The sequence below is a fragment of the Hypanus sabinus genome, chromosome 19, assembly GCF_030144855.1.
Source record: "Hypanus sabinus isolate sHypSab1 chromosome 19, sHypSab1.hap1, whole genome shotgun sequence".
Classification (NCBI taxonomy): domain Eukaryota; kingdom Metazoa; phylum Chordata; class Chondrichthyes; order Myliobatiformes; family Dasyatidae; genus Hypanus; species Hypanus sabinus.
In genome coordinates this window covers 77,219,974-77,236,172 of record NC_082724.1, presented here as the reverse complement: position 1 = coordinate 77,236,172, position 16,199 = coordinate 77,219,974, and the positions used below count along the sequence as shown (strand labels likewise).

General features: G+C 41.1%; 1 protein-coding gene across 1 annotated transcript in view; it reads right to left on the bottom strand.

Annotated features, from left to right (window-relative positions):
- Nucleotides 1–16,199, bottom strand: part of LOC132377873 (cadherin EGF LAG seven-pass G-type receptor 3-like) — a 511,939-nt gene that overhangs the window by 25,464 nt on the left and 470,276 nt on the right. The window contains exons 44-47 of the mRNA XM_059944310.1: nucleotides 8,817–8,930; nucleotides 4,333–4,410; nucleotides 3,694–3,789; nucleotides 920–1,026 (exon numbers count right to left, since the gene is read on the bottom strand). Coding sequence (XP_059800293.1) covers nucleotides 920–1,026; nucleotides 3,694–3,789; nucleotides 4,333–4,410; nucleotides 8,817–8,930 — 395 coding nt within the window. The remainder of the gene's footprint in view (nucleotides 1–919; nucleotides 1,027–3,693; nucleotides 3,790–4,332; nucleotides 4,411–8,816; nucleotides 8,931–16,199) is intronic.

Here is a 16,199-nt window from a genome sequence, read left to right as displayed (position 1 = left end):
TCTTGCTGCTGAATCGGGAAAAAAAACAAGCAACAAATTTTTACATACTTTTGTTACAACAGCATGCAAGTAAGCTTTTCACTCTGCCTTGGTACATGTGACAATGATAAACCAATACCAATGTGTTTGAAACTGACTGAAATTATTTTAGTTCTTAATGGAAAACATTGGAATTCATTTATTTTAACTTATTGGAATTGTTGTCATACTTTGTGATAGAAAACTTGATCTACAAATACTACATTATATGCAAATGACTAATAGAATTGCAAATATGGTATTTTTCATAGGAGTAACACACATAAAATGCTGGAAGAACTCAGCAAATCAGCAGCAACTATAGAAAGTAATAAACAGTCAAAATTTTGGGCTGAGACACTTCTTCATAGTCTTTGCCCAAAATGTCAACTTTTCATTCCTTTCCATAGATACCGCCTGACCTACTCATTTCCTCCAGCATTTTGTATGCATTGTCTTGGATTTCGAGCAACTGCAGAATCTCTTGTTTTTATTACTCACAGAGTAATTTATTTGGATTGGATTTACAAAATTAGGTAGAATTGTTCTCTGGTAACCATCTCCAATAGAATCTCAGCAATGGTTGTGAAGATGCTTTCATCTCTGTGCATTCAAAGGGATTGTTCCCTTTCTGACCACTCAGTTTGTCACTCACTCATTCATATCAAATTCCAAGGGAAAATTGTGAAAATAAAACAAAGGCCTCAAATGTTTAATGGACATATTGCAGACTCAAAAGGAGATTTTTGACTGGAAATAAATAAGCATAATTGCTATTGGGCTGAACACCACTTAAACTCTCCCTTACACCATATAGCTTAAATCTGGACTAAGTACAAATCTGGTGAGAATGCAACAGAAAACTTGATGCAAGATATTTTTGGAAAGTTGTATTACTCACAGTTGTGTCTGGAAGATAACAGTTAGCAATGCAAAAGCTATGGAGGCCGCCAGTCCGAGATCCATACCTAAGAGTACGGTAAAGATCAGAGTAACGATCCAAACCATCTACAACGGGAAGAAAAATTGCTCAGGTTTGATCAAAGGAACAGAAAGCTCAAATTCTGCAAAATACAATCAAATAATTTGAAACTGATCACTAATGTAAAGTAGTTAACCATCTGGTCATTTAAGGTGTTAACCAGGGGAGGTAGTGGGGTAGTGTGCATCTCAAATAGCCTCTAACAACCAAGACCAGCTCCTGGTCTTCATGTATGGCTTCACTACTAAGCCTGCCAGAACCATTTCTACTAGTGGGTGAAGGGGCAAAAGTGGATTACAGGTGCTTTAAAACTAGATGCTTTGGGCAGATAGTGCTTATCAGCTGAGGTTGGCAGCTATTCTAGAAGGAGAAATCTGATCTCAAGCTTCCACTGTTTGTGGCTATATCCACTCATGGGGAAAAAACCCCAAAGAAAATTCTGGAGCTGGAGTCCCTAAGGCAATTCCACACTGAGTTCAGCACTGGTTGGCTCCTCCTGCAACACCACTGGTGCCAAACTTTATCGGTCTCTGCCTTTCCTTTGGATTCATCAGCTGAATGGAGAGGGGAGACCTGCTGCGTGGGCAACAGTTTGCTCTCCATAGCGTACTGCCCCGGCTTACATACCATGTAGACAGCTGGTACGTAACATCCATGGTCAACCCTGACCAATGGAGGTCTTCAAGTTAAAAATCTATGGTCCTTCAGGTTAAGTCTCACCAATAGGGCTGGCAGATATTGAAGCTCATTTGGTAATTCCTGCCCGACTTTCTGAATAAGAGCATACCATCTCACTCAAATGCGAATATTGGCCATCATTTAGAAGTTGGGCTGCGAATGCAGGGACCTAGGCCCCATTTAAAGATACTGTATTTTTCTCCATGTGATAGTTCAGCCCCATTTACAAGTGTGTGTCAAAAGATTACTCCCCAACTCTTGGACCTTTCTTTCTTTCCAGCCCCGATGAAGGGTGTCAGCCCAAAACATCGACTGTTCATTTCCCTCAATAGATGTTGCCCTACCTGCTGAGTTCCTTCAGTATTTTGTGTATGTTACTTCCTGCCTCTTTCTGGGATGGGGGTAAATTGATGGGAAATAACTTTTGCTACTCTATTCAGCTTCTTTATTTATTGGCGCAATGTGGAATGCCCCTTTGAGCCGAGCCGTTCCAGCAACCCCTGATAACCCTGACTTAACCTTAACCTAATCTGGGCCAGTTTACAATGACCTGGTACATCTGTGGATTTTGGGAGGAGGCCGGAGTACCCGGATAAAACCCATATGTTCCACAGGGATGACATATTAGAGACTCCTGACAGAGGATGCCGGCACTGAACTCTGAACAGCGATGCTTCGAGCTGTCACAGTGTTGTGCTAACTGCTGTGCTCTTTATTATGTTCTTATAATTCACCAATGTGGATAACAGGAATGAACCTTCACAACATGGTTTTGAGCAACCCAGCGGGAATACCATGGTGACTTTTAAGAAGGTACTGTTTCTAAAATATCATTGATTGTTTGATAGAGGGAATCTCACTGAAGGCTATTGAATATTAAAAGGCATAGACAGAGTGAACATGGAAAAGATGTTTTCCATAGTGGGGGAGTCTAGGACCAGAGTGCACAGCTTTATAATAGAAGGACATCCTTTAGAACAGGGATGAAGAGGAATCTCTTTAGCCAGAAGGTAATGAGTCTCTTGAATTCTTTGCCATAGATGGCTGTGGAGCAGGTGATAGGTTCTTGATTAGTCAGAGCATCAAAGATTGTACGGCGAGAAGGTAGAAGAATGGGGTTGAGAGGGATAATAAATGAGCCACGATGGAATGATGGAGCAGACTCAATGGTCTGAATGGCTTAATTCTGATCCTTTGTCTTATAGTCTTACGGTATAACTCTAGGCAGACTTCACCTGCTTTCTTTACGATGTGCACTGTGCACTTAGCGGCCTCGCCTTGTCTATGTCTTTGATCTGTTGGTACATTGGGAACTTCGGGGATTTCTGGCTATTGGAGTTGGTCATCTAGGGACTGAGATAAGAAGAAATGACAACATTTCCAAATTATTACAATTCTCTACATCAGATGGTTGCAAATGTTGAATTGTTGAATGTATTCAAGCTGAGTTATTGAGTTCAGAGTTCAATTCTGACAGCATCTCAATGAAGACTGCAGGATCTCTCTGTCGAATACGCGTGTTTTCTCCAGGTGCTCTGTTTTCTTTCCATAGTCCAAAAATGTATCAGCTGGTAGGATAATTGGTCATTGTAAATTGTCCTGTGGTTAGGCTAGGTTTAAGCTGGGAATTGCTGGGGCGACATGGCTTGAAGGGCCAGGAGGAGTGTTCCACACCATCACAATAAATAAAAAATGTGGACTTGAGTAGCCATAATCTTATTGAATGGGAGTGAAGGGTCCAAGTTGTCTAGTCCTTTCCTAATCCACCTATTTTCTGAGGTTTTAGGCTTAATTCCCACCACACCAGCCCCCAACCCTCCCCCTCCCACCCTCCAACTCCTCATAATTTATGGGTTCTGAGATTTCTCAGCACTTATGAAGATAGCTTTCACCAACTGTTCATTAAATCTGTGTTACACTGACACAAATAGAAAAGGGTAAGGTTAACCACAATGTAGATAACTAATCAACATTTTGACTTTTATTTACTTCAGTTAGCAATCACACACCCTTACCAGATCAATTTTGTTTGTTCGCCAAAAGTGGCAGATATCACTGAACTGTTTAAACATCCCCTTGAGATTGACAATGACGATAGATGCTAAAACAGCCTGAAACAAAAACAATGGTGCTTTTACACTGCATACAAATGTTAAACAAAATGGCCTTCAATCAGTTTCCCTTAGACTTATTTTAACAATTGAACTCTGATTTAAGAATGTTCAAATATTCCTTTACTGTCATCATAAAACAGCACACTTGAAAGTAATTAAGGTGAAGGACACAAATAGAAATCAATACAATCTAATAATTTCTGAACCACTGGTTCTGGAATCTTCTCCACCCTGACATATTGGGCATCTCTAAGGACCAGGCATTAGCAATTAACTGTCACTGGCAACTTGAAGAAGCTCCAAGGAGCTCTGCGCAGGGAGCGGTTCATTCTATTCCTGTTGATGTTGACATACATGTGTGATGTGTGTATATGTGTGCTTATGTGTGTTATCAAGGTTGATGGTTCTTACCTGGATGGTAATGTACTTACGGTGTATTTGAATTATTTTTATTTCAGATACATTAACTTTTACCATCTTTTATAATAGCTAGCTCACTTACATATCAGATCTATTGATGTTAATGAGGAAGTGTCATACCTTAGGCAGGTGACTAAACAGTGATCCAATCTCCAGAATGATCACCAAGATAACTGCACTGGATATGGCAGAAGCCAGCTGTGAGATATACAAAAATATAGCATTGAGAAAAGATCCATTCAGGGATCCATAGGAAGGCCTTCATTTCCTTGAGGACAAAGACTATTGATTGTCACCAGAACATAGAGTTATAGTCATAGAACAATACATAGAACAGGCCCTTCTGCCCATCTATTGTTTTTCCTAGTCCCATCGACCTGCACACAACCTGAGTCCTCCATATCCCTCCCATCCATGTACCTATGAAAATTTCTCTTAGATGTTGAAATTGAATCCACAGCCACCACTTCTGCTGGTAGTTTGTTCAAAAATCTCCACTCTGAGTGAAGTTCCACTCCATGTTCCCTTTAAACATTAAACTTCTATTGAATCTCCCCTCATTCTCTATGCTTTAGGGAATACAATATGGCTAGATTAATCTTCCCGTGATTAGTAGGGGGGTTGCTGGGCAGTGCAGCTCGTTGGGCAGGAAGGACCTGTTCTATGCTGTATTCCCTAAATAAATAAAATAAATAACTTATAGCTTAACCTCAGCTACATAAAACAGTCACAATCTTAGTATTTTAATACTGTGTCTAGGTACAGTATTAAAATAGCACCAATGAGCAGAACAGAAAATAACAGACAATGGAGCAGACACCAGCAGAATTGAAATGAGTGTTTAAACTGTTAATGAGAAAAAACAATGAAAATGGATTTGACTATCAGTCAGCATGTTTGCAGAAGATTTCCCCATCAGATGCCTTGTTTTCACAGTTCTTGGAGGCTTGCATTCAAATTGCTGGCATTGAAATTGCTAAGATGGTCAGAGTAAACATTATTAATTTTGATGACTTTTGTCATTACCAATGTACTGTCAAAGGGCACATTATTACATATACCTGTAAACCTGTTCATTAATGCAAATACCTAATCAGCTGATCATGTTGCAGCACCTCAATGAATAAAAGCATGCAGACGTGGTCAAGAGGTTCAGCTCTTATTCAGATCAAACAACAGAATGGGGAAGAAATGTAATCCAAAAGATTTTCACTGTGAAATGATTGTTGGTGCCAGATGGGGTGGTTTGAGTATCTCAGAAACTGCTGATCTCCTGGGATTTTCATGCACAACCGTCTCTAGAGTTTACAGAGAATGGTGCAAAAAATCCAGTGAGTGGCAGTTCTGTAGGCAAAAGCATCCTGTTAATGAAAGAGGTTAGAGAAGAATAGTCAGACTGATTCAAGCTGACAGTAACTCAAATAACCCCATGTTATGATGTGATGTACAGAAGACCATCTCTGAATGCACAACACTGAGCCTTGAAGTCTATGGGCTACAGCAGCAAAAGATCATGAATACACACTTACTGTACCTACCATACCTAATAAAGTGTATATTATGCCAAAAGTGACCCCAAATGCCATCACCAATCCGTCTCATCTCAATTTGGTTGCACAGTGTGGGGAAAAACTGCAGCATGTTCTCCCACTGATCATTTTGAATGAATAAACTCAGTGTAGTATTGACGTTTCCATGAAGATATTCACCTCAATTTATTCATTACTTGTATAGTATTGGCAGAAATATACGAAATTCACAAACCTAGGGGATCCTGCATGGACAGACATTTAATAGTGACTTGTGATTATCCTGCTGAAGCTGATAAAACCCCTTATTAATTACTTAGCATAGACTCTGATGAATTTAGGTTCTGATTTTAACTCTGGATGTAGTGATGAATTTGCAGAACTATTTTTATTTATTCATTTATGGGGAGGGGGGTGTGATCATCACTGACATCCAGCAGTTATTGTATATCCCTGTTAGCCCACGAACCCTGAAGCTCATTTGACCATTTCAGCAAGCAGTTCACAGTATGACAGTGTAACAAGTTAGCGTGATGCTTCTCCAACTTGGGATGCTAACGTTCAGAGTTGAATCTCAGAGTCTTCTACAAGGAGTCTCTGTACCTTCTCCCTGTAGATTGTATGGCTATCCTTTGGGTGCTCCAGTATCCTCCCACCATGCAAAGGTTAGTAATAATAATAAAAATAATAAATACTTTATTGATCCTGAGTGGGAAATTCTTTCATTACAGCCTATGTTGTGTATGCTTATTACTTTGGTAGGAAAGATATTCTGTAATGTAGGTCAATTGGTCATAGTAAATTGCCCTGTGATTAGGTTAGGGTTAAAGCGAGGGCTATTGGGCAGTACAGCTGAAAGGACTGGAAGGGCCTATTCTGTGCTGTATCTATAAATGAATGAATGAATGAATCAATTGCAGTGGGTCTAGATTAAACATATAGGCCCAAGTGGGTGAAGATAGCAGATTTCCTTCCTTAATAGACATAGTAACATTCCCTCTAATTTTTATTTACAGCTGTGTAGTTGTGAGCAGGAAGTTCTTCTACGGCCTGCAAACTGCATGGCACTTCAAAATTTTTTTTTTGTAATATACATAGAATGGTGTCAGCATGCAGTGAGCTGATGGTTTATATGGACATTACTATTGATAACAACTTTTCAGTCCAAATTTTATTTAGTTACCTAAATGTTTTTAAATTCCATTAGGATTTGAACCAACATTCCCAGATCAATATCCAAGTTTTTTTTTAAACTTCAAGATTAAAGATTGTTTATTGTCATTCTTCAGTAAAGAAGAACAGAATGATTGTTATTTCAGATCTGATGCAGCTTAATAATCCACAGTAAGCATAAAGAACACAATAAAACAAACAAAAAAACCACAATAAATATAGATACAAAAGCAATCCTAGAAAGCACAATGCTGAAGGAACTGAGGTCAGGCAGCATCTATGGACTGAGCAAACAGTCAACGATTCAGGCCAAAACACTTCTACAGGACAGGAAACGAAGAAAGAAAATGCAAGAATAAAAAGATGGAGAGGGGAAGGAGAACAAACTAGAAGGTGAAAGGTGAAGCCAGGCGGGTAGGAAAGGCAAGAGGCTGGAGAATAAGGAATCTGATAGGAGAGGAGAGTGGACCACAGGAGAAAGGGAAGGAGGATAGGTGAAGCCAGATGGGTGGGGTTGGTACAGGGCTGGAGTTGTAGTCTGATAGGAGAGGAGAGTGGACAACAGGTGGGGAAAGGGAAGAAGGGTATGTGAAGCCAGATGGGTGGGGATGGTAAAGGGCTGGAGTGGGAGTCTGATAGGAGAGGAGAGTGGACCGTGGGAGTAAGGGAAGGAGGATAGGTGAAGCCAGAAGGGTGAGGATGGTAAAGGGCTGGAGTTGGAGTCTGATAGGAAAGGAGAGTGGACCACAGGTGGGGGAAAGGGAAGGAGGATAGGTGATGGGTGGGGATGGTAAAGGGCTGGTGTGGGAGTCTGATAGGAGAGGAGAGTGGACCACAGGAGAAAGGGAAGGAGGATAGGTGAAGCCAGATGGGTGGGGATGGTAAAGGGCTGGTGTGGGAGTCTGATAGGAGAGGAGAGTGGACCACAGGTGGGGGAAAGGGAAGGAGGATAGGTGAAGCCAGATGGGTGGGGATGGTAAAGGGCTGGTGTGGGAGTCTGATAGGAGAGGAGAGTGGACCACAGGAGAAAGGGAAGGAGGATAGGTGACGCCAGATTGGTGCGGATGGTAAAGGGCTGGAGTGGGGGTCTGATAGGAGAGGAGAGTGGACCACAGGTGGGGGAAAGGGAAGGAGGAGGGGTACCAGGGAGGTGAGAAGAGCTAAGAGGTCAGAGTGGGGAATAGAAGAGGGGGAGGAAGGGAAATAGTTCTTCTGCTGGAAGAAGAAATCGATATTCATGCCACCAGGTTGCAGGCTACCCAACAGGAATATAAGGCGTTGCTCCTCCACCCTGAGAGTAGACTCATCATGGCACAAGAGGAAGTTATAGACCGACATGTTGGAACAGGAAAGGGAATCGGAACTAAAATGTTGGGCATTCGATAACAAGTACGTGTACAATGTACAGTACAAGTACCTTTTATATCCTTGGATTGATGTATATAAAGTGACGCTAGGTGATGTGTATGTAGTGGTGGTGGGGTGGGTTAATAGTTTGTGGTATTGATCAGTCTGATGAATAGCAATTTTAGTCCAGTAGCCCTGATGTGGATATTGTGTACCCTCTTCCATGATGGGAGTGGGACAAACAGCCCAAAGGCAGGTTAGATAGTATTGCTGGCCTTCTTCCATGAAAAAACAACCAGTTCATCGTACTTTTTGGGGAAGTGCATGTTACTGTTGCTCCTGATATTCCCAATTTGTACATAAGAGTGCCAATGCACTAATGCATCTGCTCAATGGCAGAGCATCCCAGTCTCAACTCTACCTATAATAAATCACCAGACTTATTTTACTTTCGTTTCACATTAAGATCCTGCACCTACACTTAAAAAGGTGATGCATTAACTTCTTATCCTCATGGTCCATAGTGAAACCTCCAACGTACATCAAACCTCTTACCTGAGTGTTTCCTCCTGTGGTTTCTTGGACGAGGCTCCTGGACATGGAACAGCTCACAGCAAAGCATTGGAAAAACCCTCCCACAAAGTTACTGAGGCCCAGTGCTATTAGCTCCTAAAATACAACAGAAAATAGTATAGATTTCTTTGCCTTTGTTATAAACCATAGTTTCTACAATAATGACCATTATCAAAATGATTTATTACTGGCAATTCCAGGCAAATAGTGGATTACAGTTAATTGGGCTATTGGTTAATCAGGACAGTTGGTTATTTGGGACAACTCTGGAAGAACAAAAGCCAGTTGAGAAATAGTTTGGATTTCCGTCATTTATTTGGGTCACTATGCTGTTTAATTTGGACAGAAGACTTGCTAAACAGTTTCTAACACTGTGCTTAGAGCAAACAGTTTTTAAATATTGTCAGTTGGATGAGTTTGTGTTCAAAAAGCAGTGATTTTTGTCACTGATAGTTGGTGAGAACTAAGCAGTGAGACAGTTCAGAACTGTTTTGCTCACCATGGTTTCAAGCATTCAGGCCTAGTGATGCCCAAAATGGCCAGGAAGGAAAGTGAAACAATTTCACTACTTCAACAAGTTAGGAATTACAAAGTATTTGAAGGTTTTGACAATCATCTTGAAATGAATATTTGGAAGATGCAATCATTGATAGCATTGTATATAGAAAATCCATTATCTGCGTTAGGTGTCTGCACTGATTTTGCTCAATTACAGTCATTCAAAATGATGTGTCTGCTTTGTAGTGTTGTAGTAATATTGGTAGTGTTCTTATTTATTCTGCATTTAATTTAACTACATACTTTGTTACTCAGTTAAGTGGAACTTTGTCTTTTTAATACTTTTTTAACTCTTCCCATGGCTAATTGGGGCAGCCACTAAATTGGGCCAAAATGTCCCGATGTGTCCCATTTAACTGGAGTTCACCATGCTCCCTCATTTACGCTCACTGTAAATATTACGAATTCATCAGACCATTTCTCAAAACACCCGTGATATACAAACCTAATGGCAATGTCTACTGGGTAATGGTTTATTATTGTCACATATCCTGAGACTTGGTGAAAAAGTCCTGCTTGCGTGAATTCTAGGCAGATCATACCATTTGTTGGTAAATTGAAATAGTAAAAAGAAACCATTGTAGAACAGGGAATAGTTTAGCAATACAGAAACTGATATTCTCAGCTGTAAACCTGAAGTAATACCATACAAGACCATAAGACATGGGAGCAGAATTAGGCCATTCAGCCCATCAAGTTTGCTCTGACATTCAATCATGGCTGATTTATTTTTCCTCTCAACCTCATTCTCCTGCCTTCTCCCGTAACTTTTGACACCCTTACTAATTAAGAACCTATCAAATTCCATCGTCACTGGCAAGGTATTCCTCAGATTCACCATTCTCTGGCTAAAGAAATTCTGCCTCATCTGTTCTAAAGGGGTGTTCTTCTTGTCTGAGGTTGTGCCCTCTGGTCTTAGACACCCCCACGTTTTGAAACATCCTCCCCACATCCAATCTATTCAGGCCTTTCAGCATTCAGTAGTTTACAATGATATCCCTTCTCATCTTCTAAATTCTGGTGAGTACAGGCCCAGAGTTAACAAATGCTCCTCATCTGATAAGCCTTTTATTCTTGAGATCATTTTTATAATCCTCTGGATCCTCCAAAGCCAGCACATCCTTTCTCAGATATGATGCTCAAAACTGCTCAGAATCGTCCTGATGTGATCTGACCAAGGTCTCAAAGTCTTAGCACTACATCCTTGCTTTGACATTCTTGTCCCCTTGAAATGAATGCTAACATTGTATTTTCCTTCATTGCTGTTCAGGAAGGAATACAGAAGAATCATTTTGTTATCATAGGTTGTTTGATGTGCTGTAAGAGAACATGATATTATGTATGCAATAGAATGGTGATGGAGACAAACTTGTCCCTTCCAAGTGCAGTAAGTACCCTTCACTAAATTACTTTGACAATTATGCTGAATAGACCAATTAAGAACATAAGAAATTTGGAGCAAAAACTACCATCTGCAGTCTCTTGTGTCTCCATTAGAAACTTGGAACCAGCAAAAGTAATTTGGCCTGCTTTTTGCTGTCCTTGCTCACTCTAAAATTTTCATATTCAGACCTCCAAGATTGAGAGTCTAACAGATATTAATTTCTCTAAACCTACCGATCACCCTATTCAAAGAAACAGCTTGCTAAATAATATCTCAGGAGGTTGAAATTGTGTTTTCCCAGACATTATTTAGATCTTCCACTGAAGTTTTAAAGGAAAGTGTATTGGAGTATAGTAGAAAGCACAAACTAACTTTCAATGGATGCTAGAAATAACTCCCTGAGAATGCAACATGGGATTAGATCTTAAAGCCATAGATAGAATGGATCAGATTGCAGTGCCATCAAATGCTCGTCATTCCTTGGTTCATTCTTATAAACCTCCCCTGGACCCTGGAACGTGCTTTGTGGGGAGGACAATAACAGACTTACTGGCTACATCAGCTTCTGTGTGGTCACTGTAATACCATCCAGGACTGTTCACTTCTTCCCTGACAAGCCATGGGTCACCAGTGATCTGAAAGCTCCTCTCAACCACAAGAAGAGAGTCTTTAGATCAGGAGACAGGGAGGCAATGAAACTTGTGCAGACAGAGTAAAAGGAGAGTTTAAGGTGGCTAAAGAGGAATGCAGGAGAGCTGGAGAACAAGCTTGGGCAGAGTAGTACACAGGAGGCGTGGAGAAGCATGAAAAACATCACAGGCTTCAATCAGCCTAGCTGAAAAGCTTTGGAATGCAGCCATGAATGGGCTAAACAATAAAACCAATTTTTCAATAGGGCTGACAAATGCCCCCCTGTTCCCACCCTCCTCAGCACATCAGTCCAGGTGCCAAGATACCCTCTGCTCCTTCAGCACAAACACCTCTTCTCCTCCCTCCTCCGCCCTCAGTTCAACACATGGATGAACAACACAGGCAACCACTGTCTACACCCCTCCTTCCCCTGCACATCTCTGTATACCAACTGCTCTTGTCCCAATCTTCACCTCCCCCAGCACCCGCCGTCCACCAGCTCTTAGTCATCATGGACTCACCTTCGCTGTTCAGCAGGTGCGAAGGGCTCTGGGGAAACTCAGACACGGCAAAGCATTGGGACCAGATAGTGTGAACCCCAGGATCCTGAGGGAGTGTGCCGAGCAGCTGTGGGGAGTCTCCAGAGCATTTTCAGTCTGAATCTCAGCCTGGAAAGGGTCTCGACACATGAAGACATCATGTGTGGTCCTGGTATCTAAAAAAGGTCGACCTAAAGTCTTGAATGACCGCCGTTCGGTGGCTTTGACTTCAGATATCATGAAGACCCTAGAAAGGCTGGTTCTGGCTCACTTTCAACCCCTGCTGAACAGAGCCTTCTCCTCTTTGGATAAGCAGGGTGGCACTGTGAAGATCACGTATTTAGATTTCTCAAGCGCCTTCAATTCCATACAGCCCTCATTGCTAAGGGAAAAGCTCTGTTCAGATTAGGTTGGCACTTCGATTATACTTTGGAGAATGGGCTACATGGCTGGCAGATCACAGTTTGTGCGCCTTCAGAGCTGTGTGTCAGACATGGCTGAAAGCAGCACTGGGGCTCCACGGAGACTATTGACTCCTTTCCTGTTTACCCTGTATTTCTTGGACTTTAGATATAACACTGAGTCATATCATCTGCAAAAATTTTCTGATAACTCAGCAATAGTTGATGCATAAAGGGAGGATGGGAGGATGAACACAGGGCCCAGGTGGGGGATTTTGTCAAATGGTGGAAGCTGAATCATCTGCAGCTCAACATCAGTAAGACAAAGGAGACGGTGATGGACTTTAGGGAGACCAAGCCTGCACTGCTCTGTCACTATTATTGGTGAGGACCTACAAATATCTGGAGTGCACCTGGATGAGTGGAGCACCAACACAGAAGTTGCGTACAAGAAGGGCCAGAGTCACCTCTACTTCCTGAGGAGACTGAGGTTCTTTGGAGTATGCAGGCCTCCTTTTCACATGTCCTACCAGTCTGTTGTTGCCAGTACAATCTTCTATGTGGTGGTGTGCTGGGGGAATGTCATCAACACAGGCAACAGGCTCAGTAAACTGATTAGAAAGGCTGGCTCTGTTATAGGAGTCAAACTGGACACACAGGAGGCTGTGGTAGAACAAAGGACCCTATAGAAAATCCTGGTAATTCTGGATAATGTTTCTCATCCTCTGCATATCACCTTTGCTGAACAGAGGAACACTTTTAGTACTAGACTATGACAACTATACTTCTTCAAAGAGTGCTATTCAATGTCATTTTCATCCTTGGCCACTTGGCTCAATAATGAGTCAACCTATAGTTGGGAACGTGACGACCCCTCCTGTTAGACTATTATTAACCTTTGTTTAAGCTCCGTTTGCCACACCTTGCGCAATAATACCATCATTTTTATGTGGACGGTGTGAATGTGCTTCCATTACTGTGTAGTATTACGGTAATTCTTACCGTACCAACTTATCAGTGTGAACTTAAAAATCTTGTCAATCAATCTTGTAATCTTTGACTTAAAAATAAGATCTACAAGGTTTACAAGGCAACTTTTATTTTATTCTTTTTTACCTCTCTTGTGATATTTGTGTATCTGTGCCCTTATAAAGCTACTGTTAGATTGTAATTTCCTTTGTTATCAATAAAGTATCTATCTATACAATAAGATGGATTCTTGACCTCAGTCTAACTCATTATAGCCTTGCAGCTTATTATCTGCCTGCAATGCTCTCTCTCTGTATTTCCAACACTACTCTGCAATCTACTATTGTTTTCTCTTGTATTGCCTCAATGCACTATTGTAATGTAATTAGCTGTATGGATGGCATGCAAAACAGTTTTTCTGTACATGACATATTGAACTAGTTTATCAATTTACCACCACACACTCTTTGGGATTTGGTGGTCTCAAGGAGAGTGTGCAAACTCCACACAGAAAACAAAGGAGGTCATTAGGGATGTGAGATTGCCGGGTCCACAGCAGCCAGCATAATCAAAGACTCCAACCACCCTGGGCATTCTGTCTTCTTCCCTCTCCCACCCTGCTTTGGTTGTGTCACTGTGTCACCTTATGTATTGAGTCAGTGTTTTCTCTGATCACCATTTAAAGATCTGCAGAATTATTTCACAACTTTAAAGTTGGAATTGCAAATCTCTTCAGACAAGATTGGAAAGGTAGAAAATACTATGACCCTTAAAATCAAATTCGCTGTCTTGAATGGTGATGATGCAGATTTAATTTAAGGCTTTAAAGTTATTAAGTTCTATTTTCCAGCATCGTTGGATATTAGAACTGGTACACTTGGTCACAGCCTTTGTTACTTCCAGTATTATGTACTGTGTCTGTTCTTTAAGCAGCAGTTGTCACATAGCAATTGGAATCTCATTGAGGTTAGAAGCAATGGGGCAGGAGATAATGTGGAATTGTAAGGTATTTGAAATGTTATTCACCAGCATGATGATAATGCTCTTGACCTTGGGGAGTGGTACAGACAAGCTGGTACGTACATCAACATGTCAGTGGCAATGCAAGCTGATGAGTCAGAACACGGAACAGGAGTGCTGACCCTGAACCAGACAAAACTAATCCCATCTTCCTGCCCATTCCCTTCTTTTCATGTCGATATGCCTCTTCAGTGCTCCTGTCGTTAAACAATTTCATATTACTATTATTGTTATTAATACTATTAGTATTATTGTTTTATTTATGCTAGATGTCAATTGTCTGGAATACGTTTCATTATTAATTAATTTGTGGCAATATCACTTTATATGTTGCGTGTGAGTTATTTGTACTGTGTTGTACACTTTGGTCTGGAGGAACATTGTTTCATTTGACCATATACATGTGTACGGTTGAATGACAATAACCTTGATTATGTATTATTGTCACATCTACTGAGGCACAGTGAAAAACTGGTCTTTCATACTATATATTCCATATAACCATATAACAAATACAGCATGGAAACAGGCCATCTCGGCCCTTCTAGCCCATCCCGAATGCTTACTCTCATTTAGTCCCACTGACCCGCATTCAGCCCATAACCCTCCATTCCTTTCCTGTCAGTATACCTATCCAATTTTACTTTAAATGACAATATCGAACCTGTCTCTAACACTTCTACTGGAAGCTCGTTCCACACAGCTACCAGTCTCTGAGTAAAGAGTTCCCTCTCGTGTTACCCCAACTCTCAACTCATGTCCTCTTGTTTGAATCTCCCCTACTTTCAATGGAAAAAGCCTATCCACATCAACTCTATCTATCCCCCTCATAATTTTAAATACCTCTATCAAGTCAATACCTCAACATTCTGCGCTCCAAAGAATAAAGACCTAACTTGTTCAAACTTTCCCTGTAACTTAAGTGCTGAAACCCAGGTAACATTCTAGTAAATCTTTTCTGTACTCTCTCTATTTTGTTGACATCTTTCCTATAATTCGGTGACCAGAACTGTACACAATACTCCAAATTTGGCCTTACCAATGCCTTGTACAATTTTAACATTACATTCCAACTCCTACACTCAATGCTCTGATTTATAAAGGCCAGCATACCAAAAGCTTTCTTGAGATTCCACCTTTAGGGAATTATCACCATTATTCCTAGATCACTCTGTTCTACTGCATTCCTCAATGTCCTACCATTTACCATCTATCTCCTATTTTGATTAGTCCTACCAAAATGTAGCACCTCACACTTATCAGCATTAAACTCCATCTGCCATCATTCAGTCCACTCTTCTAACTGGCCTAAATCTCTCTGCAAGCTTTGAAAACCTACTTCATTATTCACAAGGCAAACATGAGGAGATCTGCAGATGCTGGAAATTCAAGCAACACACACAAAATGCTGGTGGAATGCAGCAGGCCAGGCAGAATCTATAGGGAGCAGCACTGGCAATGTTTCGGGCCGAGACCCTTCGTCAGGACCCATCCATTTTGTGTGTGTTGCTCATTATTCACAACGCCATCTATCTTAGTATCATCTGCATACTTACTAATCCAATTTACCACCCCATCATCCAGATCATTAGTGTATATGACAAACACCATTGGACCCAGTACAGATTCCTGAGGCACACCGCTAGTCACCGGCCTCCAACCTGACAAACAGTTATCCACCATTACTCTCTGTCATCTCCCATCCAGCCACCGTTGAATCCATTTTACTACTTCACTATTAATACCTAACGATTGAACCTTCCTAACTAACCTTCCATGCAGAATAAAGACCTAACTTGTCAAAGGCCTAACTGAAGTCCATATAGACAACATCCATTGCTTTACCCTCGTCAACTTTCCTAGT